Raw genomic sequence first — 23,861 nt, forward strand, 5'->3', positions numbered from 1 at the left:
CAGGGTGGAATTTGGCTTAATTGCACGTTGACAGGAGCGCTTGATGGCAGCTGACCTTCAACAGGAGTATGAAACGGCAAATATTTATCCACATGGCAGCAGATCTGGTGCTCTCCAGCCTTGCCCCCAAAGAATCAGGGGCAGAGGCCACTGCTTCTTCAGTGCTGTCCTGACGGGCAGTGGAGAAAGGAAGTACAGGCTACACAGAGGCTGAAAAGGACTCTTGAAAGGAGAAGGCTAGCAAGCAGGCAGTGGGGAAGACGTACTCAGTGCCATTGTGCAAGGGGCAATGATACCCTTTCCACGTAGCAGATTGCAGAGGGCCATTTTGCAAAAATACAGTTGTACCTGGAATAAGTACTAACCATGGTTACCCATTGGACTGAAAAGCACAGCATCCTCCGGACTGACCTTACTTCATGCTGAAAAGCAATTACAGGGAATATATGACTCTCAAAGCTCTAAGTACCACCATGCTACTGTGTAGGTTCAACAGGGCATTCAGGTTGTTCACATCAATACTCCAATGCAGTTGGCTTTGCAATGCTCCCATTGCTCAAGAAGGTAACAGGATGTCTTAAGAAACTTACTGATTTGCCCAAAGCCCAAAGGTGGCAGAGCAGTATAGTCTACAAACATATGCCCAGACCTCCTTTCCTCTTTTTCACCCCAGTGATTTCACCCCTCAGGCTGCATATAGCAGGGATGTGGTCATAGAATGACTTGTACTTCAGACTGCAGAGGGGGATAGCTCACACACACACACACACACACACACACACACACACACACAATCTTCTAGGATGTTTGGAACAAACTGCAGTCTGGAGTACAGCAGCCTGTTCTATCCACTCAGAACTCTACTAATTCTGCTTCATGTGCAGACCTGTCCTTGTGCAATTTCCGTTCTGTGAAGACAGGTCTCTTCTGTGAAACTGCCAGTACCTGATTCCAAACAGGCCTTTAGGAGATTAGTGTCTGATGCAAAAAAGACACCTAAGAAGCTGTGGTTTTTCTAGAATAAGAGACTTTTTGGCCTTTAACTTAAGCAGTACCTAGTAGCACAGTACACTTGACTTGCGTTTCAACTTCTGCTTCCATAACCTTCTGGTAGTGCTGTCACCAGAAACTGCCTGGTTGGAGGTGAGCTATGACAGGGCCTTTTCAGCTGTACTTCCCCATTTGTGGAATGTTCCCCATTTCTCTCATTATTGACTTTCATGGGAAATTTAAACACATTCCTCTTTAACCAGGCATTTGATGTCTGAAAGACACTGTTCCTGGTGACTCTGAAATAAGTCTTTTCACAACTTTTTTTGGCAATGCTTTATTATAGTCGCGTTTGCCACTCTGGGGTCTTGGGGGGGGGCAGGATATAAACTGAAAAAATAATAATAAACCTCAACAAGGATCAGAGCCTTCATTAGTAGCCTCTTTTCATAGAAAACAACTTTTCCAAATGTGACTTCCCATCCCCACCGAAAAACAAACAAACCCCTCTCCCTGCTCATCTAGCTGCTAAGAGGAGACTTTGAGACAGGAGTGGGCAACTTGAGACCCTAAGGCCACGTGAAGATAACTTTTTTAATTACACCCAGCCCTGCAAGTGACTTGTTCAGACTTCTGACAAGAACATTCTGTCTCTTCCCAAGCCAGAATCCTACTTGAGGTGGGGGAGAGAGAGGGTATACAACCCACTTTTGGCTCTGGCCCTTCCCACTGTTGACATGCCACTGGCTCCCACCCCCTCTCTCTGCCCCCCCCATTACTCCTGAGGGAATGAGGCTCTTGACAACAAAAAGGTTCCCCTCCCTGCTTTAAGCAAAAACTTCTGAGAGAAAAGTCTGTTTGAGAAAAGCTTGACAAGACCTTGAGGGGTGGGTAAGAGTTGATGCATTTCAGGCTTCGACAACTGGAAGGGAACCAGCCAGACCTTCCCTCCTAGTTGCCTCAAGTGATATATTTGGCAAGGTGTTTTGTTCACAACTCTCCCTCCTGTTACAGGATTACCCGACTACTGAGCACAGAAGTTGGTGCCCCATATCCCCAAACCTGTTGCCCCATATCCCCAAACTTGTTTCAGTCCCATATGCATCCTGCTGTATCTTAACTCCTGTCAGAGCTTAGCTGTGCATTTCTAGCAGACGAGGTTTGGGCTCCAGCCAGGCGTTGTCTTAAATGTTACCAGAAAGGGGCTGGCGGGGATTCAGCCGTAATTCATTGCAGATCCCATATACATTCAAGCTAGGGATGGCAAGCAGCCTCCTTGGGACCCTGACAGAGAATTTAAATTAAAAATAACAAATCCGGAGAAGCAAAATTCTTGACATGTATGTGGATATTAAAAAATGCCACTCATTTCTCCTAATGCAGACCAATAGCCACTGTCTTCAGCTCACAGACCGCAAGAATAGTCATGATGCTTCAGAAGTGCAGGCGCTACCAGGAGGCCATTTTACTGCCACTGATGGTCACCTGGCACATCACATGCTTCAGTGAGTTTCACACATTGAGAGAAAAAAACCCTTTGGCTCCAGATCAGCCTTTCCATCCCAGTAATAGTCAGTGGATAAGACACTAAGGAAAAGATCACTGGTGTACATATCACAGACACTGCTTAGAATTGCTATGGTGTTCCTGGCACTGAGTTGCTTTGTCTTCTCACTCACTTGGTGTGCTTTCTTTTCCTTAACTCCTGAGGCAGCTCAACGAAGAAATCCGAGGGCTGCACATTACAGTGGTACCTCGGGTTACATACGCTTCAGGTTACATACGCTTCAGGTTACAGACTCTGCTAACCCAGAAATATTACCTCAGGTTAAGAACTTTGCTTCAGGATGAGAACAGAAATTGTGCAGCAGCGGCAGCTGGAAGCCCCATTAGCTAAAGTGGTGCTTCAGGTTAAGAATAGTTTCAGGTTAAGAACAGATCTCCAGAACGAATTAAGTTCTTAACCCGAGGTACCACTGTACTTCTAAAGGCAGGAACCTCTCTTGCCAAGTACTATGGGGTCCTCAGGAATGTACTTAGCCCAGGTCCATCCATAAGTCTATTTACAATGAAAGTGCTACCATGATTCAGGCATTGGGGTGTTTGATCATACCTGTTTCTTAATGCCAAGAATCTTAGAATGTTAAGACTGGATGATAACAAAACCATTAAGTTCACGCTCCTCTTTTGTGGCAAGACTATTCACCCTGGTCACATATTTTCATCTGGAGGTCACCTCACTCTGGTCTCTGCTCTTACACAATAGAATGCCGACTGCTAAAATCTTGGCATCCTAAGGTTCCTTCAAACCACTGGAGGCATGCATCTAATCTAAGAACTATGGCTTCATAGTCAAGCCTCTAATAGTTTGGTGTGGAAAAAGTGGCTGAGGCCCAAAATTTTTGATGGCAAGTCCTGCAATCTGACCATTTCTTTAGGTAGTAAAATGAAGTTTGGCCTGGAACCAACTACAGTGGTACCCCGCAAGACGAACGCCTCGCGAGACGAAAAACTCGCAAAACGAAAGGTTTTTTCGTTTTCGAGTTGCCTCGCAAGACGAATTTCCCTATGGGCTTGCTTCGCAAAACGAAGCTTGCCCCGGGGACAGCGGGTCTTCTCTTTTGAAGCAAGGGGCGGCGGGGAGAAGCGATCTTCTCCCCGCAGCCCCAGGTCCGGGAACAGCGGGAAGCGCTTCCCGCTGCCCCCGGACCTCTTTTGAAGCAAGGGGCTGCGGGGAGATCGCTTCTCCCCACCGCCTGCCCCCACCGCCCGGCTTCGGAACGCTGCTCCGAAGCGGGGCGGGGGGGGGGCGGGAACACCTTCTGAAGGCGGGCGGGGGGCGAAAGTCTTTGTCCCCCCTGCCTGCCTTCCCAGGGGCTTTTAAATCGCCCCGGACAGCGGAGAAGTCCTCCGCTGTCCTGGGGCGATTTTAAAATGCCGCCCGCCAGCATTTTAAGATCGCCCGGACAGCGGAGAAGTCCTCCGCTGTCCCAGGGTTTTTTAAAATGCTGGGGGTGGGAAGAAAAGCCCTTGTCCCCCCCCCCAGCCTTCAGAAGAGGTCCGGGGACAGACTGTCCCCGGACCTGGTCTGAAGGCAGTTTCCCTAGGAACGCATTAATTGATTTTCAATGCATTCCTATGGGAAACCGTGCATCGCAAGACGAAAAACTCGCAAGACGAAGAGACTTGCGGAACGAATTAATTTCGTCTTGCGAGGCACCACTGTACTCCTCTTCTCCAGCTCTAAACCATTATGGACTCAAAGTTAGCAGCTGAAATCTAAATATCGGCTGGCTAATTAAACAAATGTGTGATCCAATCAATAATTAAACTTAGTTCAATTGTTGCTGTCAGCTCACATTTCAAATGGACAAATCAAAGACTCTCCAAGTTCCATCAGCTGGGATGGATTTGGTCTTGATAAAGGTACTGGTGGCATCAGAGGCTATGTACACAATGCAATTTTAAGGCACATTTGAAATATTTGAAGCACATTCTTCTCCTCGAAGAATTCCAGGCACTTTTAGTTTACTCCTCAACAGGGGCGCCGACTTATAAAAAATATTGGGGGAGCCCGCAAAAGCTCATGAATAATAAATAAGCTCATGAATATGCAGATAAAGTGGCGCCGCCTCCTCATGAGCGAATAGGGGAGAGCGTGCTGCGCCTATTAATCAGCTCCAAAGGAAATTGGGCGGAGCTTTTGCTCGGGAGGGAGGGCAGGAGGCATGCAGCCCGACCCTGTGCATTTTGGGCTGGGGGAGGGGCGACGGTGGCGCTCTGCTGGAGGGGCGCCCGAGATTATTGGGGGGGCGGAGCCCCCCAAACGAATTTTTGAGGGGGCTCGGGCCCCCTCAGGCCCCATGGAGTCGGCGCCTATGCTCCTCAAAGAGTTTAAATTCTCAGCAACTCTTAACAAATTACAGTGCCCAGAATTCTTTGAAGGGGCGGATGTACTTTGAATATGCCTTACTAGTGTAGTGTGTATGCAGCCTCAGCTCCTTAAGTCATTGAGATTAGGTAATGACATTGAATTTTTAAGAGCAGGCATAGGCAAACTCTGGCCCTCCAGATGTTTGGGACTACAACTCGCATCATCCCTAGCTAACAGGACCAGTGGTCAGGGATGATGGGAATTGTAGTCCCAAAACATTTGGAGGGCCAAGTTTGTCTATGTCTGTTTAAGAGAGTACTATTCATCCCCCTACTATGGGTGATAATCCTGTATCATTGATTCAGGTTATTCTCCTGCCCCACCAAGCACTTGTAAAGATGAGCTCAAGCAATCTGAAAGCTGGGTGGCTCCAACATACTCTGAGCCCTCCACTGAGTCTTTATCCAACCAGTTTGATGAGCAAACTGTGCACTCAGTCTGGGACTGGGGACCCCAACACAAAGAGGTGACTTCTTAACACAACTCTTACGCAACATGGAAAAATTAAGTGCCTCAGAGAAGTATGTTAGCTTGTCATGCTAGTGGCACACAATCATTAGCTGTCTGCAACTCAATGGTATGACCAGGAAATGTCCTACTGTCTGAACATTTATGTTCAAACCTGGGCAGCTGACATCCATCAATGGGCAACTGCTCAACCACTGATGAATAACTCCAGTGAAATTCCATGCTCTGGCCCCTGCTGCTTCTACCCTGACTCACTCCCAGCTTGTACCGTGTGCTATTTTTGCTGATCTGACCTCAGTTTTGCAAAAGCATAGCCCACTGCTATTGTGCAATCCTAAATAAGAAACCTTTCCATTCCTGTTTTAGCTGCTATGCAAACTTTCAGGGGGGAGGCTATCTTCCTAGAAAGATAATGAAGTTCATCTCTATAAAACACACAAAAGGAACCCTCACTTTCCCCATTGATACATAAGATAAAGGTAAATAGAACTGGCTTCATTTGTGAAATAAGGTTGTTGATACCAGAGTGCAATTTTTGTCTTAAACAGCTAAGTCAGGTATTCAGCAAGAAGGCTAACATTTTAAAACTTATTATTGGATAATTCTGTCTGAACATTAGGAAATGTGTGTATGTGTTTTGAGTTCTGGTTTTTCCCAACCCACAATAATGAATCCTGGATTCTTCCTCCCCTTTTTTTACCTTTTCCAATAAAATAAATAACCACATTTCTGGCCTTTTAGCTCAGTGTTTTTCACCAAAGCCAAAAATGGCCATACAAACTTGCTTTAGGACAACTGAGTTCCATTCTGAAAGGTTCCAGGACTAAAATAGTATGTCCATCAAAGAAACATTCCAATAGTTGGCACATAAGCTTGAATTAACACTCATGATTCAATACCCCAGGAAGAGAGACCACCAGTTGAGCAGAGCAGTGAAGTGACTCGCATGGACTCAAATGACGAGTAAGGAATAACAGAGACAAGAATTCTGACACTGTCTTTGTAACCCCTGCAGAGTTCTCCACAACACACTGAGGTCAAACCATTCCTGTTTAGTTCCAGAGTGATTCCAAACCAGGTTATTATAACTTCTACGGCCATCCCTGAAATGTGTGGCTCTGCATTACTGTGCATTTAAGGTTATAATACTTCTTACATGATGAACAACACAGCTGGAAATAAAACAACATGTTCGACCAGTTATCAGAGAGATAAAAAATAATCTTAGAATTGTAGAACTAATTTAACCTGCAAGTACTCAACCTGGCAAGCAATTTCTGTCACTTTCCTAGGAAGTGTGGATGGGTAGTAGTAGTGGAGGTTTATTTGCCATTTTCAGACCATTGCAGAGAATGCAGGGTGACTATTGTTTAGAACACCACAACACACACGTAATTGGCTGTAAAGTAACATAACATTACGGTATATGTAATAAAACTGTAATTTAATTTAAAGTGACAAGGTTTCCAGGAGATTTTTCAGTAGGCTTTTTCAGCCGAAAGTAGTCCACAGAAATGCAGAAGTTGCCGGTCAGAGATGCTCCGTATCAATGACCATTGAAACTAAGCTATATAGGAGCAAACCATGCAATGGGGCAGGTGCAGGCAATTAGAATTAAACATTATTTATCTTTGAAAATGTTTAATTCTAATTGCCTGACCAGGAAACCTTGTTGCTGAAGACGTCCAATGGGTGAAACAAGGGTGTGTCCTGAGAACTGGTCTATCATCAGCTGCCTTGTTGTTACTAAGTAGTTCCGTCTGTTACACTCTCAAGACATAGGACGATGCAAAAAGAAGTTCCGTTTGCTGCACTTTTAAGACATAGGACGATGCAGAAGGAAGATATCAGTATGAAATGGCATTACCAACAGGAACTGTGCATTGTAATTGTTGGACTTGACAATCTTTGGACGACAATCCTTGGACTTTACGACAATACATATAGATGGTTAATAGTAATATGATATGTTATTGTCACCAGGAACTGTGCTTTGCAGTTTTTGATATGACGATTAAATTACAGTTTTATTACATATAATGTTACTTTACAGCCAGTTACGTTTGTTGTGGTGTTCTAAACATGATTTTTATACCTGTTGTCTTTGTCCATGGAGTTTTCTTGGCAGGGATACTGGAGTGGCTTGCCGGTTCCTCCTCCAGGTGGATCACGTTTGGTCAAAACTCTCCACTATGACCTGTTCATCTTGGGTGCCCTGCTCGGCATAGTTCATAGCTTCTCTGAGTTCTTCAAGCCCCTTCGCCACGGCAAGGCAGTGATCCATGAAGGGGGCACAAGGAGAAGGGGACGACAGAGGACGAGATGGTTGGATAGTGTCTTCGAAGCTACAAACATGAGTCTGACCAAACTGCGGGAGGCAGTGGAAGACAGAAGTGCCTGGCGTGCTCTGGTCCATGGGGCCACGAAGGGTCGGACACGACTAAACGACTAAACAATAACAACAACAAACATGATTTATGTAATGAGGCAATTGTGGTGTAGGGTGACTATTGTTGCCAGAGATTTTTCAAGGTAGCAGTTGTTTATTAATTAGCTATCACTATCCCTTCATGGAAGTAAATACTTGGCATTAGATTTAAGACCATGCACATAATAACAATGGAGATGTAGCAGCCCAACACATGCCTTCATTGCTGCTCTTTGCTCTGTATCAGAGAACAAATCCTGGCAATGTGCTGCTAAAACTAGGTTGAATGAAACAGAGAGTACTCCAGGTATGTTCACATTAGTGACTTAAAATGCAGTGAGGTCATCCCCTAACGCTGTGTTTCAAGCTGCATTTGTACAGTGTTCACATCAGAGATGCGGTAGGGAAGTCTCCACCCTGTCACTGCAACCCTCCTTGCAGAACTCCTATTTATTAAGCTGTTACCTGTGCATGGCCAATGGCAGTCTCAACTGTATACACCTGGCTTAAGCATGAAATGAATGTGGCTCAAGTTCTCTAATTGGATTGAAGTTGGTTTGGGAAAACACACATCAAACAGCTGCATATATCAAGAAACTACAGGTCAGATATGGATTGCGGCTAACACTATGTGCATGTGACTTCAAAAACTAGAAGTGGGAATGCACTGGCAGTGGAGTAAGCATTAATGTGAGCATATACTCCATCACCCTGTTGTCATTTTTGGTTGATGGTTTTCACCTGTATCATTACAAAATTTATGAACTGTTTATGGTTTTAAATTTTATGTGGTCCAGCATCTATTTTATTTTTGCCTGTAATTCCCCTTTGTGACTGTGTTGATTTACTGTCATGTTCCTCATTTAACTACGTATGTAGAGCGTTACTTAATTATTGCTTTAAAAATGTATGGCTCAGAAACACTTGTGCTGCTAGACTTTAAACTATAATGTGCTTAACAAGTCTACTTTGATGGTTTAGTGTACTGTAAAACATAGGAGCCAACTCCTAGGGGCCAGCCCCCCCCCCAGTTGATAGGCACTGCTATTCAAATGGTGTGTGCCATGTGATTATGTGTGGTGGGGTTTATCTGTCCCAATATTTTATTCCAGTTGGCACCCCTGCTGTAAAATCAAATCACATGCGCTCCTGCTACCCATTCAATCTAACGAGAAGCACTGTTGAAAAATGCATCCATAGAATGGTCTTCCCTCCTATGCTTTTGTCTCACATTTACTTGGGGGCATATGCTACTGGCAAGATTACTTGTCATCTATGGTCTTTTGTGGGACACCTGAAGAGACAGAGGACCATCTCTCTCTTCTTTTTCTCTCTGAGGGACCTAGCCACCATAAGCAGGGCATGTTTAGGCACACTGCGGACACAAGTGCTGTTTTGGACAAAGTATGTGAAGAGCAAGTTTCTGAGTGCAAGAACTGAACTCCAGTCACCCCACAAAGCAAACTTTCACAAAAGTCATAGCCATATATCAGCACAAAGCATTTAACAAAACTTGGATCCCTCATTCTTTTCTAAGCTCTTTATCTCCAATACACTCCCTGTCAGTTAGTTTCAAATTTAAGCGTAATCCAAAGGGATTTTGCTCTTGGCCTCCAGGTTCTGTATGATGGTGTTGGCACTGGAGGGTGCTAAGGAGGAAATGTGAAAACAGTTGGGAATGGAAAGAGTTCTTTGGTCCGCTGTTGCACAGACGTCTTCGCCCCACCATATATGACCAAATCCATTACTTCAAGGAAGTAAAAGGAGCCACACCACCGGCTCCCCTGCTTCTGCAAAATCTTGCTCTATTTAGGTTATAAATCCAGCTGGCTTCCATGCCAATTGTAGACAGCAAAAAAACTCCTACTAAAGTCAAGATTATAATATAATCTATCATTTGAGAGCACATAAAAAATGAAGAAAGCAAGCCCTTGTCTCAGCCCACATCTTTCCTTTTAAGAATGCTTAATTTTTAAAAACATATATTGTTTGTTTCCATTGTTTAATTAGTTTCCATTGCTTTAACCCAAAACAGTGATATTACTTGACATTAAAGGAGAATAATGTTCACAGAAAATCCTATGAAAGTTCAGGGCTGGAGGGCAAAGATGAATCAAGACTACTATTATTTAGAATAGTGCTTAGTATTCAAAGTACTTCACATACATTCACTTGTTAAAATATTTACAACTCTCTGTAAGGTAGATCAGTATTGTTAGTTCCATATCATGGGTGGGAGATGCAAGTTCAAGAGTGGTCTAAGAATACATGGTGAATTCAAGGTTGACACAATATTTAAACCTAGGACTTTCTTATTTGCAGCATAGAGTGATGTCCAACTAAGTTGTAGGCAGAGTTGGGACTTAAAGTTACTTAATTCCACTGATTTCAATGGGTGTATTCTGCATATAACTAGTGATGGATTACCATGTAATCCTATGAATGCTTCCTCAGAAATAAACCCCCCTGTGTTCAATGGGGCTTACTTCCAAGCAAGCCCATGTAGAATTACAAATTTACTAAGAAAGTCTCACTGAATTCAACGAAGCTTACTATTCCCAGGTAGGTGAGTATAGAATGGTTCAACAACCTATGGTATGTTGAAAGGAGGGCGAAACAGGCACACAAAGTGAAAGAAGTGGCAGAAGACAGAAAAAAGAGCAATTGTAAAAGGTGTAGTTCCCCTTTTGTCAGCTATAAGGACTAAGTTTTAAGTTGGGATTGATACAATAAATTAATATTGATTGCCTTATATTTACAGTGCTTTAGTACAAATTTGATACGTATTTATGTGAATAGAACTAAAGGAATATAATTTTTAATGCTTTCTACATTTATGCTCTTAGTATGAAGAATGTATTATATGTTGTATGTTTGTTCATGTATGCATAATTTAAAATTATTTAAAAGGAGGAAGAAATAGCTTAGGTAGCTTTTACCACATCGGTTTTGCTCAACCCTACTCATTTCCTTTTCTTAAGTGCTGATCTCTGGCCACCTTTCTTCCAGATCTGAAGAATCTGTTCAAAGCTCTGTTGCAAAAGAGCTTTGAAGCCCAGGCTGGTCTGAGTCAATTTTGCTGTTTCGTTTTTTGTATTTTTCCATTTTTTAGTACTGTATTTTAAATTGTACACCCTTAGCAAGAAAATGCCATATATGTGCAGTAATACATAAGTAAATAAACACTTTCTATGGAAGAAAACATTCTCCTAAGCCATAAACTGTACCCTTTTTGACACCTGTTGAAAACATTCTTGTTTAGACAAGTCTACCAAGATGCTAAGAAAGTTGAGATAATTTTGTTTTAGTATTTTAACTTTGGTAGGTTTTAAAGCACTGTTGTATTTAAAAAATTTTTTTTTGCTTTATCTTTTTGTAAACCATTTCATGGGTTTTCCTCCTTCCTTCAATCATGCGATACTGTACATACATTTTATTGCATAAAAGAAGAAAATAAACAAGTGTCAGCTCCCTCTTCTTTTTAAAAACTGTTCACAAAGACATCTCACAGCAGCCTGAATTATCCCCTTTTCACTCTACAGTGAAAGAAGGGCCTGCCTTTAAAGGTTTCAGGTTCTTTCTTCAAATAACCTAAGACCAGGGCTTTTTAACCTGGGGTTCATGGATTGAGGAGTTTCAGCAAGTTTCAACTGGATGCCAACAAATTCCCCAATGCAATAAAATAAATTACCGTACTTTTCAATGTATAAAACAAGGGGTTGTTTTTTTTTACTTTAAAATAAGGCTTAAAATATGGGGGTGTCTTATACATGGATAGTGCATATGCCCATTTTCTAAATTTGGGGTCACCAAAAGTAGGGGGCGTCTTATGGGGGTGTCTTATACACAGAAAAATACGGGATATGCAAAATTTTGTATTTTTGTGCATTTTTTCTGAGATCCATAGCTTTCAGCAGATTCTCCAAGGGGTCCATGACTAAGAAAGATTAAGAACCATTGACCTAGACTTTCAAAGAACAGGACTGAGCATGTTCTGGATTTCCATACAAACATTCCAGTACAGAAGTTAATTCTGGGTTAAAAATCCAGCACCCATAAATTATTGGCTTTATTTTTAAAAGCAAACTTTAGTCCATATGTTTGCAAAGAGAAGCTTGAAAATGTGATGGGAAGTGGGAGCGGCTCTCAGAGAGCTGGGATCCAAGTAGAATTTCCAGACTGGTGCTTTTACGTTCTGTATAGGACCATACCTCTTCCCCTAATTAGAAACAGCAAAACACATATATACAAACATTTGTATCAGTTACTGAATTATTTTTCTTGATGGAGAATTTGCCTTTGTTCTTCTGAAGTGCAGTATATACATTAACCCTGTTAATGAGTTTCACCTGATCAGTCTCCTTAGCACCAGATCCAATTAGCCCTGTGAACTCTCTCAGTGACCTCAAGTCCTCTCCAGATACATTCAGAAGCCAGCCTTGCTGTTGCTGAACTGAGATTACAAAGTATGATCACTGGATTTTAAAAATAAACTTTTTGGCGTGCGCACAAACACAGTTTCCCGCCACTCTGCATTTAATTATCAGTAGCATTCGGAACAAATTGGTTAAGCCTGTAGAATATCATGCAAGAAAAACATGTTATGGTTAAATTGTGATCGATCACTCACTTAACGTCAAAGTGTCCATGTCTAGTTATTGGCAATATATTACGTGCATGTGTGGTATGAACGTGAACTGGCAGAGAATGAGTGTAGCTGTGAGCAGCAAAAAGCAGAGGGTGGAGCCGAGGCCAAGAGATATCAGAGGTGTGAACTCAGTTCCTGGTGGGTATACAATCATTCTACACAGACCCTCAAGACTGGGGGGGGGGGGGGATTTGTTGCATAGGGAATGGGCGAGGAAAAGCTATTTACATGACGTTATTTGTACTGCAGTCTTTGCTGAAAACCACCTTCCAGATGAATGAAAGGGTAGTTTTCCATGAGAAAGGGAGTGGTACTTTAAGACATCCAATTCACTACAGGAATGCAATGCAAAAAGCATTCTTGCTTTTGTACCAGGTATGAGGGAAGTGGTCAGCACGGACGATGTGTAGAGGGGTCTGCAAGAAGGAGGGAAGGAGGGAGTCAATGCAGTGTCTGGATTTGCTACAACGCCACGGCGGGTGGGGCGCGGCGCGCATCGTACCCCAAGGCCTCAAGCGCTTGGGGTGACTCTTCTCCCGCAACGCTACACGCAGCACCACAGGATGGGCAGCCCGCTACACGCACCGCGCTAGTGCATGTCCTAATTACACCAGCCACGCTGTAGGCACGCAGAGAGGGAGGAGGGCGATGGCGCGCGCGGCAACTGCAGCTGCTTGCAGATGCATGCGGCGCAAGTGGGCGGGGTGCTGCTACATGCGACACATGCACCCCAGCGGGAGCAAAGGCTGCAGCGCTACTCGGCCGCACAGCGCGCGCGCATTACCCCGGCCGCTGCACCTGACCCCGCGCGGCGCCACTCTGGTCCGGGCTCGCTTTGACCTCGGCGAGGAAAGGAGGAGCAGCAGCAGCCGCCGCCGCAAAGCGGGACAACCGCAGCCGTCCAATGTCCCGCCTCTATTCCAATACGCTCGGGTGACAAGCGTAAAGACCCCACACTGGAACGGCTGCTTCCCTTTGATGGGCAAAGGCAGCCAGCCAATCCGAGGCCTCGCAAAGGGTCGGTGAAGCGGGAGGAGATGGAATTTCGGACGAGAAGCTTTGCGAAGGTTGCTATGAGCCTGGCTTGGACGGGGGTGGGTCTAAAGGGAGAGACCAATAGGCGGCGAGGAAGGACGCCGATAGGCGGGCGAGGCGACCAACGGGGCAACCCAGCAACTTTCTTTTCTTCCCACCCTATTGGTGGGCGGTGCCAGAGAGGAGGTGGGGAGTGCTCGGTGTGGCGCTAAAGGCGCCGGGAGCGGGGGCGGGGCGGGTAGTGCGGAGTCGGTTCGAGCGCGCGCGCGCTGGGGGGAGAGGCGGCTCCGCAGACAGCGGACCAGCTTGAGCGGCCGAGGGGACGGCGCGGGCACGCGCGCGCGGAAAAGAGGTGAGGCGTGCGGGGAAAAGAAGGAGCGGGGAGGAAGCAGGGGAAGCTGCGGGTGCCCCCCTCTCTTTCCCCCTCCCCCACATTTTCCCGCCTAGCCTGGACGAGATGGGGAGGGGGGAGGCGAAAGCAGCGAGGTCTCTGCTCCCACCTAGACGGGGGGGCGGTCCTCCTCCTTCCCGCTTGCCTCGCCTTCATCTTCAGGCGCCCTCCCCTCCCACTCCACCTTCTGAGGGAGGTGCGCGAAACGAATACCCCACGCCCCCCCCTCCTGGGAAATGCAACTGAATGGGGTTCGCCTGTAATGGTCTCCCACCTCCCGTCCTTTCCCTTCCCCTCCCTTGCAGCGCGCTGCATGCGCGCCGGTGCAGACGTATCCAAAAGGGCTGCCTGTTCGGGGCCCGGGTCGCCGAAAAGCGCACGTGTCCCTTTGTTTAAGGGGTGGGTGGGATTGCTTGACGGCGTGGGAGCGGTTGAAGCCAGAGGGGTAGGCATCGGTTTAGTCCGTACGCGGCTGAGGTTTCGGTAGCATCCATCTCTGGGGGCCGTATAGGGTTGGGGTTAGGGGCGCTAGCCTCTACCGCCCTCCCGCTGCCTTTTCTGTGGCCGGTAGGAAGGCGCCGGTTAGCCGTAACCCCGTTTTCCCAAATAATCTCCCTGCCCAATGAAGAGGTCTTGACGCCCTTCCGTGGGTTGGCGGCGTCTGTTTCCTTCCATCTTCCCGGTGAGGACTGGGAAGTTGTCACGCAGCCCTTTTGTCCTTCACCGTGGGTGCTGGTCACAACTGGTTCCAAACTTGGGAGCTCCTGCCACTTAAATTTCGAAACCACCGGCCAGTTCACAACAAGCACGCAAAACTGCTTGACCTAGTGGGCTACGTAACATTGTTCTGTTCCTCGTGTGAGATGCTCCAGGTGTATGTAAGATGCTTCAATGTCCTTGAAATGGCTGCACGGAACCTCTAAAACCTCGCCCCACCCATCGTTTATTCTACTCTTCTCTTATTCTAGTCACTGTTGTCTGATGATGTGAAAAGAGTGATGTAGCCTGACAAGTGATTTTTTCTTAACACTTGGTGCTGGTTTCTCTGAATGGCAAACAACAGAGGTCCTATCCAACTGTGTGACAAAGTAAGGTTGCCCAGGTAACCCATTTGGGAGCACACACACCCCTCCGCCATGTGACTGTATTCTTCCAGACCTTAATGTTGATTCCTTCTTTGCTTTGCTCTGGATTCTAGAAACTAGCTCATGCACTCACCTGGAATATTGGTTGTATGTTGGTGGCAGGGTGCTGGTCGGCTACTTTGTTGTATTAGAATGACACCTGGGCCTGCTTTGGAGTTCTAGCTTTAACCTAGAAAGGAAAACTAAATGCCTATCAATTTGCTGTGTTACATACATACATATATATGTGTGTGTGTGTGTGTATGCGCGCGCGCATAGGGCAGCTGGAAGTATAGGGCCCCTGCTAGAATAATACTGCTATAGATGTCTCCATGTGTTTTCAAAGGTGCCATCTTGATTTCAGTCAAATTTGTCTGTAGCGTCTGTAGAGCTAGTGGCTCTTACTTTGGGCATGACTTATTTGGGTTCTAGCTTCAATTGGAGCAACTTTACTTCTCCTTATTTTCCTTCTTGGAACCTTCTTTTGAGCAGTTTATTCTAAAGCACTATTCCTCCTTAGCTGTGCTTACTGTAGTCATTTCTTGGTCTACTGATGTGAATTCATCTGGTCTGCAGCAAGTAAGGCAGGCTGCTTCATGGCCCTCTGGTGGATTGAATGACTTCACACTTTATTCAGCTATAGTAACTTATCAGTCTGACATGTAGGTGTCTCCTTTGAAGGAGAATAGACTTGAATGGGTTGTATTCAACTAACTTGTACTCAATGTAGACCCATTGAAATGAATGCCTGTGATGAAGTTGGGTCCATTCCGAGTAAAAGTTAGTTGAATACAACCCAATGCATGCATCATTCTTAAAACTGCCTCCTTTAAAATGGGTGTTGGGTTGTTATACTTCATTTAGGCTGGGTTAGGACTCTTAATAAAAATTGTTCCAGGATGGTGGTGAACAAGTCAGCACAAAGCAGCCACCCAGCAGAGAATACTGCGACCTGTTTGTCTAGAGCAGTGCAGGATATGTTATTAACCTGCATGCTGGAATGCATGGCAATATTTGTAAATGAATATTACGTTGGGCAACTTTATTTTTATTTTTTGGTAATCTTTACAAAAGTGTTGTCCATTATAATAAAATGATTTATATGCTAAAAAAATAGGATAGCACACACTTGCATTTGGAAGGCATCCTAGCAAGACATAATTGCATGATACCTACTTAACACATCATGAATTTTATCTTTCATGGGGAAAATTAACATTTTAACTTGCTTGACCATGTTTTTAGACAAAGCAAGGTAGGATTGGATATAGTAGTTATGCAATGCATCAAATAAATCAATGAAGCAATATATTTCCTTAACTTTAGATAGTGTCCTCTTCACTGTTAAATTTGATATATTTCAAAACATTACCAGTTGCATCAAATCTGAACAACTGCCCTTTGATTGCCTTACTGTTCCAAGATAAGTAAAACTTTGGTTCAGCTCCAGAGCACATCCAAGTGAATTTGTTGGCTGGCATTTTGTGTCTGTAGTAAGTTTCAGGTAACTTATTATTAAAGGAAATGCACAGCACAGAACTTCATTTTACTTGGTCTCTTAAGTTTCTGCCTAAATTTCTTAAACTTGATTCTATGCTGACAATATATTTCTAAATGCTTGTCTTGGCTATGGCGGAAATCATGTAATTTCATTAAAATTGCTGTAATTGATTATTTTCAGAAGTATTACTTATTCTGCTATGGATTAACATTCCCATGTTTATGTTCCAGTATTACACATAGTCTCAACATTTATTTTGCAGTCATAGCTACTAACTTGCATTTTATGTCACCTATGCTTAAGTGCCATGCTAAAGTTATGCTGGTCACTATTTCTAGACTTATGACCAAGCAGGTCTGAGTTTAGGAATTTTATTCAAGTGATTCGCCTGAAGATTTAAGTATGGCTGGTATTACAGCATTGGTGGGGAACCTTTGCTTTTTTTGGTCAACAGCCGCATGCTGGTAGTCGGAATGGAAATGTCAAAGCCAAAAGTACACAGGACCCGGGGGGGGGGGGGCTTTCCTTTCTTTCTCTGAAACCACAATCTATTACTCCCTGCCCAGCAGGCTGCTAAAGGAGGAACTGATTACTTTCCCCAGAGAAGCGGGTAGTTTTTGTAATTAGGCTCAGGGCTGTAGGTTACCCATAAGGAATAATTTTGTATCAAAAGAAGAATTGGAGCAGTCATAGGCAAACTCGGCCCTCCAGATGTTTTGAGACTACAACTCCCATGATCCCTAGCTAACAGGACCAGTGGTCAGGGATGATGGGAATTGTAGTCCCAAAACATATGGAGGGCCGAGTTTGCCTATGCCTGGATTGGAGAGTTAAAGATACTAGGTTAATTGAGTATTTATCTTCATTCAGAGGAAAAGGTGCTAGGATGAGAATACTTGTTTTAAGTTGATTGCGCATCTCCATCCAAAAATCCCCTGAACTAAGGTTCAGACTGCTAAATGGTTTCTCGGAGCTCCTGCTTATAATTCATCTTTACCCATCCCATTGAAGACTTAGGGCCTGCTGGAAGACAGAATGAAAGGAAACATTTTTTCTATCACTCTAGTCCAGGGTCACTTGAAGGACAGTAAACAGCATGCTGGAAATGTGGTGTTATAGTTCTTCCAGGTGAGAAGGATGGGGAACATCCCTAAGTTCCTCAGCGTTTATCAGGCCTGCTATGGATGGAATCTTTACTTTTGTTACATTGGAATTTTGCCCTTTGAAATCTCCAATCCACCTCTTCTGTTCAGTGTTAGAAACTCAGATATATGAAACTCAGATATATAAGCTAGGTGCCAAATGGCACCTTAAACCTAGGTTACAGTCGCCACAATGGACTAGGACAGTGTTTCCCAACCGGTGTTCCGCGGCACACTAGTGTGCCGCCGGACGTTGCCTGGTGTGCCGTGGGAGGGAGGCGGGTGAGTCGGGCTAATCCTCCGACGAGCTCCACCTCCAGACCCATTGCTCAAATCCTTTAACCCAGGAAGGCAGGAGGGCGGGGAGGGGGGGGGGAGAAAGAGAAAAAAGAAAGGGTGGAAAAAAAGAAGGGGAAGAGAAAATATTTTTTTTAAAAAAGGAAAGAGAGGGAAAAAAGCGAGGGATGGAGGAAGGGGAATAAACAGAAGGGGAGGACAATGAAGAGGGGCGGGGCTTGGCAGGCAGCAGATAACTGGGGAGGGGGGCGCGGCTGGCGGCGGCTCAAGGCAGGAAGGGAGGAGCTGCCTCGCGGAGAGTCTTGGGCTGCAGAGATTTCCCGTTCAGGAGCGCGGGAGGCCACGCCGTGGATGGGAATCTCCTCCTCCTCTTCCTCCTCCTCCTCCAGGAGAGAGGGTGGTCCACCCCACCGAGTCGGGCCTGCTCAAGCGTGGGAGCCTATAGTTAGAGCTCAGCTCCTTTTCTTGCCTTCCCCGCCCCCCCACGGAGCACATTTTCCTCGCCCCCCCCAACCCCCGCATGTAGAATAGAAGCCCTCCAGCCTCCACGGTGCACAAACTCTCCCCTCTGCAACGAAGCGCTTTGTTGCATATCTTTGGTGAGGTTTTTAGGCAGTCTTGGTGCACCTTAAATCAGCGCTAATTGCGCCTGGACGCAGTATTTACTTCCGAGTAGGCCCCCTTCTCCCCCCCCCCCCCGGTAGCACCTGACGTTGCTATTCGTATCATCAGGTTTGTTTGTTGATAATTTAATTGTTTTAAAAGCATCATGCTAAAGAGCTCTCTCCCACCCCCAGACCCTTGGGCAAAACAGAAACACACACATACACAAACACAGAGATTGAGCCCTGCAGGTTTTATGAAATGAATGGATTCTGAATGCCTGTTTCAGTGGCTTGTCCGCCTTAGGCTGCTGGGCCAGACACCTGTTACACGGTGCAGTCCGTAAGCTGTGAGCGCTGCTACCTGCCACTGAGACCACGTAACGACAGTCTTGAAAGACCTACATTGGCTCCCAGTACCTTTCCGAGCACAATTCAAAGTGTTGGTGCTGACCTTTAAAGCCCTAAGCGGTTTCGGTCCAGTATACCTGAAGTAGCGTCTCCGCCACCATCGTTCAGCCCAGACACTGAGATCCAGTGCCAAGGGCCTTCTGGCAATTCCCTCACTGTGAAAAGTGAGGTTACAGGGAACCAGGCAGAGGGCCTTCTCGGTAGTGGCGCCCGCCCTGTGGAATGCCCTCCCATCAGACATCAAAGAGATAACCATTACCTTCTATGCTGTTACTATTTTTATTTTTATTTTTACATAAGTAAAAAGTGACCTTTCCCCATCTGGCATGGTGGTGTGCCTCGAGATTTTTTTCATGAAACAAGTGTGCCTTTGCCCAAAAAAGGTTGGGAAACACTGGACTAGGAGGTTGGGCCAGATTGCTTGACTGTAGCTTGCTCTTACAACAGTTCACTTGTCTCAGTATGCAAGAAGTAGAAAAACACACAGTGGAAATTCACTCTGGACTAAGGCAGAGGTTTTTAAACGTGTGTTTGCCAGAACACGTTTCATGATGTCCAGAAATCTCAAGGTAGTTGCAGTTGGACATATGCCAGTAGCAAAATGTGCCTGGCGCTTGGGGAATTTTGAACACTGCTTCTGTTTGCCTACCGTCTTCCAGCCTAGCTGGTAACTCAGCTGGTTTATCCTCCTTCAGAAGTTGCTGATGCTTCTTATTATGTATTGGACAGGTAGTTGTGAAACTACTGAATGCACTGACAGATGTGGAGCTGTCATGGAGTGGTAATCGATTATTTCTGTTACTGCACCAAAAACAAATTGTACAGTACTAAATATAACTTTATAAAGTTAAAGCCATTCTATACAGAAACTGGTATCCTACATCAAAGTACTTTGGCATAAGAAAGTGCAGTGTAGTGTACATGTTTCATTGAAAATAAGCCCCGTAGAGTTGAATATTTGTCCCTAGCTTAAATGTTTATAAGATTGCAGCCTTTGGTTTGACTGGACCGTTAAGTTCAATCAACTGGAGTTTGTCCACAGACAGCTTTCTGAGTCATGTGGCCAGCATAACTAAAACGCATCTGGTGCAACGGGACACCGTGACGGAAGCCAGAGCACATGGAAACGCTGTTTACCTTCCCCTCGACTCTGGTACCTATTTATCTACTGGTGCTGTTATGCTTTCGAGCTGCTAGGTTGGCAGGAGCTGGGACAAAACAATGGGAGCTCACCCTGTTGCATGGATTCAAACTGCCGACCTTACAATGAGCAAGCCCAAGAGGTTCTGTGGTTTAGACCACAGCGTCACCTTTGTCTTGGTGGACTGCAGTGTCAGTGCATTGAAAGTAAATGGAAAAAGCAAGCCGAAATGCAGATACTTGCATGGCTACAGATGGGGGCTCTTACTAAGCAAGCATGAGCATTACATTGGAGCAAATATGCTTTCTTACAGAAATGGCCTGGTTTCATAGGATGTTTCGCTTTCATAAGTACCCATTTATGCAGAATCTGCTAAATCCCCTATTTGGGTATACATCCTTGAGATTATTCAGTGCTCTAGCTATAGAATCTGCTGAGTTTTAGAAACTCATGTATTAATAGTGACTGCTACTTCTGTTTTCATTTCCCCCCCCCCTAGGTTGCAGTTATTTGTTAATTCCCTCATGATGGCGCAGAGGATAGGACAGGAGGACCCTGAGAGATATCTCTTTGTGGACAGGGCAGTAATCTACAACCCTGCTACACAGGCTGACTGGACTGCTAAAAAACTTGTGTGGATTCCTTCAGAACGTCATGGCTTTGAAGCTGCAAGCATCAAAGAGGAGAGGGGAGATGAAGTGCTGGTTGAACTGGCTGAGAATGGGAAGAAAGCGGTTGTCAACAAAGATGACATTCAGAAGATGAACCCTCCCAAATTTTCTAAAGTGGAAGACATGGCAGAATTAACCTGCTTAAATGAGGCCTCTGTTCTACATAATTTGAAGGACCGATACTACTCTGGGCTCATTTATGTAAGTAATAATTATTTGTCTGCCCTTTACTGGACCATGGAGCCACCAACAACAGCTTCCTTATTGACTGAAATGTGAAAAAGTACCTGTATCCTTTTTAATGCCAGCCTGATGTTATGTATAACTTGTAACCCTAACCAGTGTGGTTAGGGTTCTGATAATCACCCTACTTTTTCTTACTAGATAGTCTGTGGCTCTTGATACTTTTGACTGTGGGGTAGTGATAAGGTGACCAGGACACACAAACGTTTTTGAATGCTTCAGCATTAGTGGCCGGGAAGGCTTTGAAACTGGTCACGAACATCTCTTCATTGTGTGACTGGAACCTTTTATTTCCAAGCTTCTCTTGATGAGTTTTTGGCCCCTGGGCTTGGTCATAGTTTTGGGGCATAGACAAGTAGTCAGTAGCAGTCAAGAGAGGTTGCATGGGTGAAACATTGCTCTCCTACCTTCCCTAAGCATCACTATTGTTACTGAGAGGGGGAGGGACAAAGCAGCAGGGAGCTAATCTGACTCCCCCAACGCTGTGGCCTTGCCTCCCCCTCTTAGGTAATTGGCAGCAAAATGCAGTGTTAGGAAGATAGGAGAGCTGATTTGCAAGCTGCTACTGCAACTGGTGAAGATATGCAACCTTGACTTTTTCTTCCAGGGCTGCACCTGTCCTTAGAATGCTTATTCAGTGTTTGGACATGGTCAGGAGCTGGATACAGGTGAACCAGCTGAAGTTGAATCTTGGCAAGGTGGAAGTGATGATAATAGCTGGCAGGTCCTGTGGCCTTAGGGAGTTTAGGATTCCTGTTCTAGATGTGGCTTACATCCTCCTTGTCCGTCGAGTTTAGTAATCGTTATGCATATTCAGCTTTGTTGGCTGGATTTCAGCTAGGTATTTCTCCTTGATGGTTGGCATCTCTTATTGTTGGATAATTCAGATCACCTTCAAAGGACCAGATACCTGTAATGTGCTCTGTGTGGGGCGTGCCCCTGAAAATAGAATTTTCCACAGGCACAGAATGTGGTAGATTATCTAGGGCTGGGTTTGTTAGAGCCAAATTATATCTGTGCTCCGAAGTATATGTTGAATCTGTAATTGTGTCCTGTGCACAATGCAAGGTGCTAGTTTTGACTTATAGGCCTGGCTTAGGTATGACAGTAATGGCCAAATAACATGTGTTTTATTTGACTGAAAAAAGGAGCATTGTTCCCATATTTTTTCCTCCTCTTTTCACTCACATGCCATAATATAAAACTTTTACGGTTTCTTAACCCACAGTCTCCCTTTATAGCTGAACCTAGAAACTGCTTTAATAAACTAGACTCTGTGTGTTAATAGTTGAATGATATTGAAGACAAGTGATCTTCACTGGTAGCCCCTTACTCATGGAATACAATCCCCCAAGAAATACACATGACTTCCTCACTAGCTATTTTTAAAAAGTCTCACCATTTTAAATTTTTTTATCTATTTTGCCTTGGTACCTCGTTCCCAGTCTTACTCCCACTACGACCGTCTATCATATTCCTTGCCAGATTGTGTATGACAGTGGACATTGGGTCAATTTGCATTGGTGGACTTCTAGTTCAATGTGCCCCATCTTTCAGAATCTTATAGTGGCTGCTTGTTTGGCTTTACCAAATTAAATACAAATATGCCCCCTTTTAAAATCACTCAACTTTCCCCCATTTTTCAAAAAAATTGTAACAGTGGCAATATTTTCTCAGCCCACCTAAATAACTCCCAAAGTCACCCTTCCACCCTTTACATGGTTTTTGGATAACAGTAAATAACTTCACATAAGCTTATAAATTCCTTCTCCCCTCCCTCCAATACTGAATGTAGTCAAACTATAGCAGTCTGCTGCATCCTACATACTCAAATAGCTGATTCATGCTCCTTCCCCTTCCATACGTTCATATGTCAAGACACAACAAGAAAACTTGAAGCTTCAGACTCCCTTCTGTCCTTCACTAATATATTTCTTTCTTTCTACTCTGTTTTCTCAAGACAGAAGAAAAAGCAAGGTAGAACTACAAAGTGGGGTGGGTGCAGAGGAAAGACCAGCTCAGTATCTAGAGATAACACCACCTTAGGGTCCTGGGTTTATCCATTGTTATATCCTACATTTATCCAATGCACATATTGAGAAGGTAGTAAAAGCTCAAGGGGAAAGCTGTAGCTCAATGGTAGGGCACATGCTTTGTATGTAGAAGGTCCTTGTTTCAATTCCCCACACCCAACTTCTTTTAAAAGGGGGTAGCAGCATTGATTTTGATCTTTAGGTGACTCTCAGTATAAAATTTCTAATGGAAATGTTTAAAATTTCAAAATCTGAATCTTTCCATGCCAGATCTGAGATTTGTACCACTTATTTTGAGGTCTAGTTCAAAGTGAATAACTATAATTCAACAAAACAGTTACTGTGTGGCATGTTATTGGCACTGGCCTAGATCTTAATTTCTACACCAAGAAAAAGAAGTCAACATTAATAATACCTGAAATGTTTAAATCACAGTTTTGAGTTGAGTCATATTATACCACATATTCTAGGCAAAACAGTCTATGCAGCCTTCTGTTTTAGAAACACCTGAAGTGAAGAAATTCATATTTAAATTGCATTAGGAAAGGAAGATTTGTGTTTGAGCTATAAAATGGTATTTGAAAGAGGAGCTGTAGCCAAATGCAACACCACATTTGTATTCAGTGAATCAGGAAATATTGTACTGCGGAAATTTGCCTTCTACTTTTCAAAATAAACCATGAAAATCAATACAATGCAAATTTACTTTTCACTGTGTTTTGTATCAAGTGGTTGATTTGAGCATTTTTTGTGAGTTGTCTTAAGGGCTGCCCCCAGAGAGCTGAGAAAGTGGTAGACAATA

At 44.5% G+C, this 23,861-nt stretch overlaps 1 protein-coding gene and 1 long non-coding RNA gene across 6 annotated transcripts in view; one reads left to right on the top strand and one right to left on the bottom strand.

The window, feature by feature from the left end:
* Positions 1-9,945: 9,945 nt before the first annotated feature.
* LOC310699604 lies at positions 9,946-13,376 on the bottom strand. The gene is made up of 2 exons (XR_014522146.1): positions 13,253-13,376; positions 9,946-12,039 (listed from the first exon to the last, which is right to left on the bottom strand). It is a non-coding gene; the product is annotated as an uncharacterized lncRNA (long non-coding RNA).
* The window catches only part of MYH10 (myosin heavy chain 10), a 74,835-nt gene continuing 64,133 nt past the window's right edge, over positions 13,160-23,861 (top strand). Inside the window, exons 1-2 of one of the 5 annotated variants that reach the window (XM_083487422.1) lie at positions 13,160-13,535; positions 20,612-20,984. In XM_083487422.1, coding sequence (XP_083343548.1) covers positions 20,637-20,984 — 348 coding nt within the window. In that variant the 5' untranslated portion in view covers positions 13,160-13,535; positions 20,612-20,636. Of the gene's footprint in view, positions 13,536-13,679; positions 13,856-20,611; positions 20,985-23,861 lie in introns of those variants that run through there. The other 4 variants (XM_083487419.1, XM_083487421.1, XM_083487420.1 and 1 more) reach the window with 4 other exon arrangements.

This window comes from Podarcis liolepis, assembly GCF_965112155.1.
Source record: "Podarcis liolepis genome assembly, chromosome: 2".
Classification (NCBI taxonomy): Eukaryota; Metazoa; Chordata; class Lepidosauria; order Squamata; family Lacertidae; genus Podarcis; species Podarcis liolepis.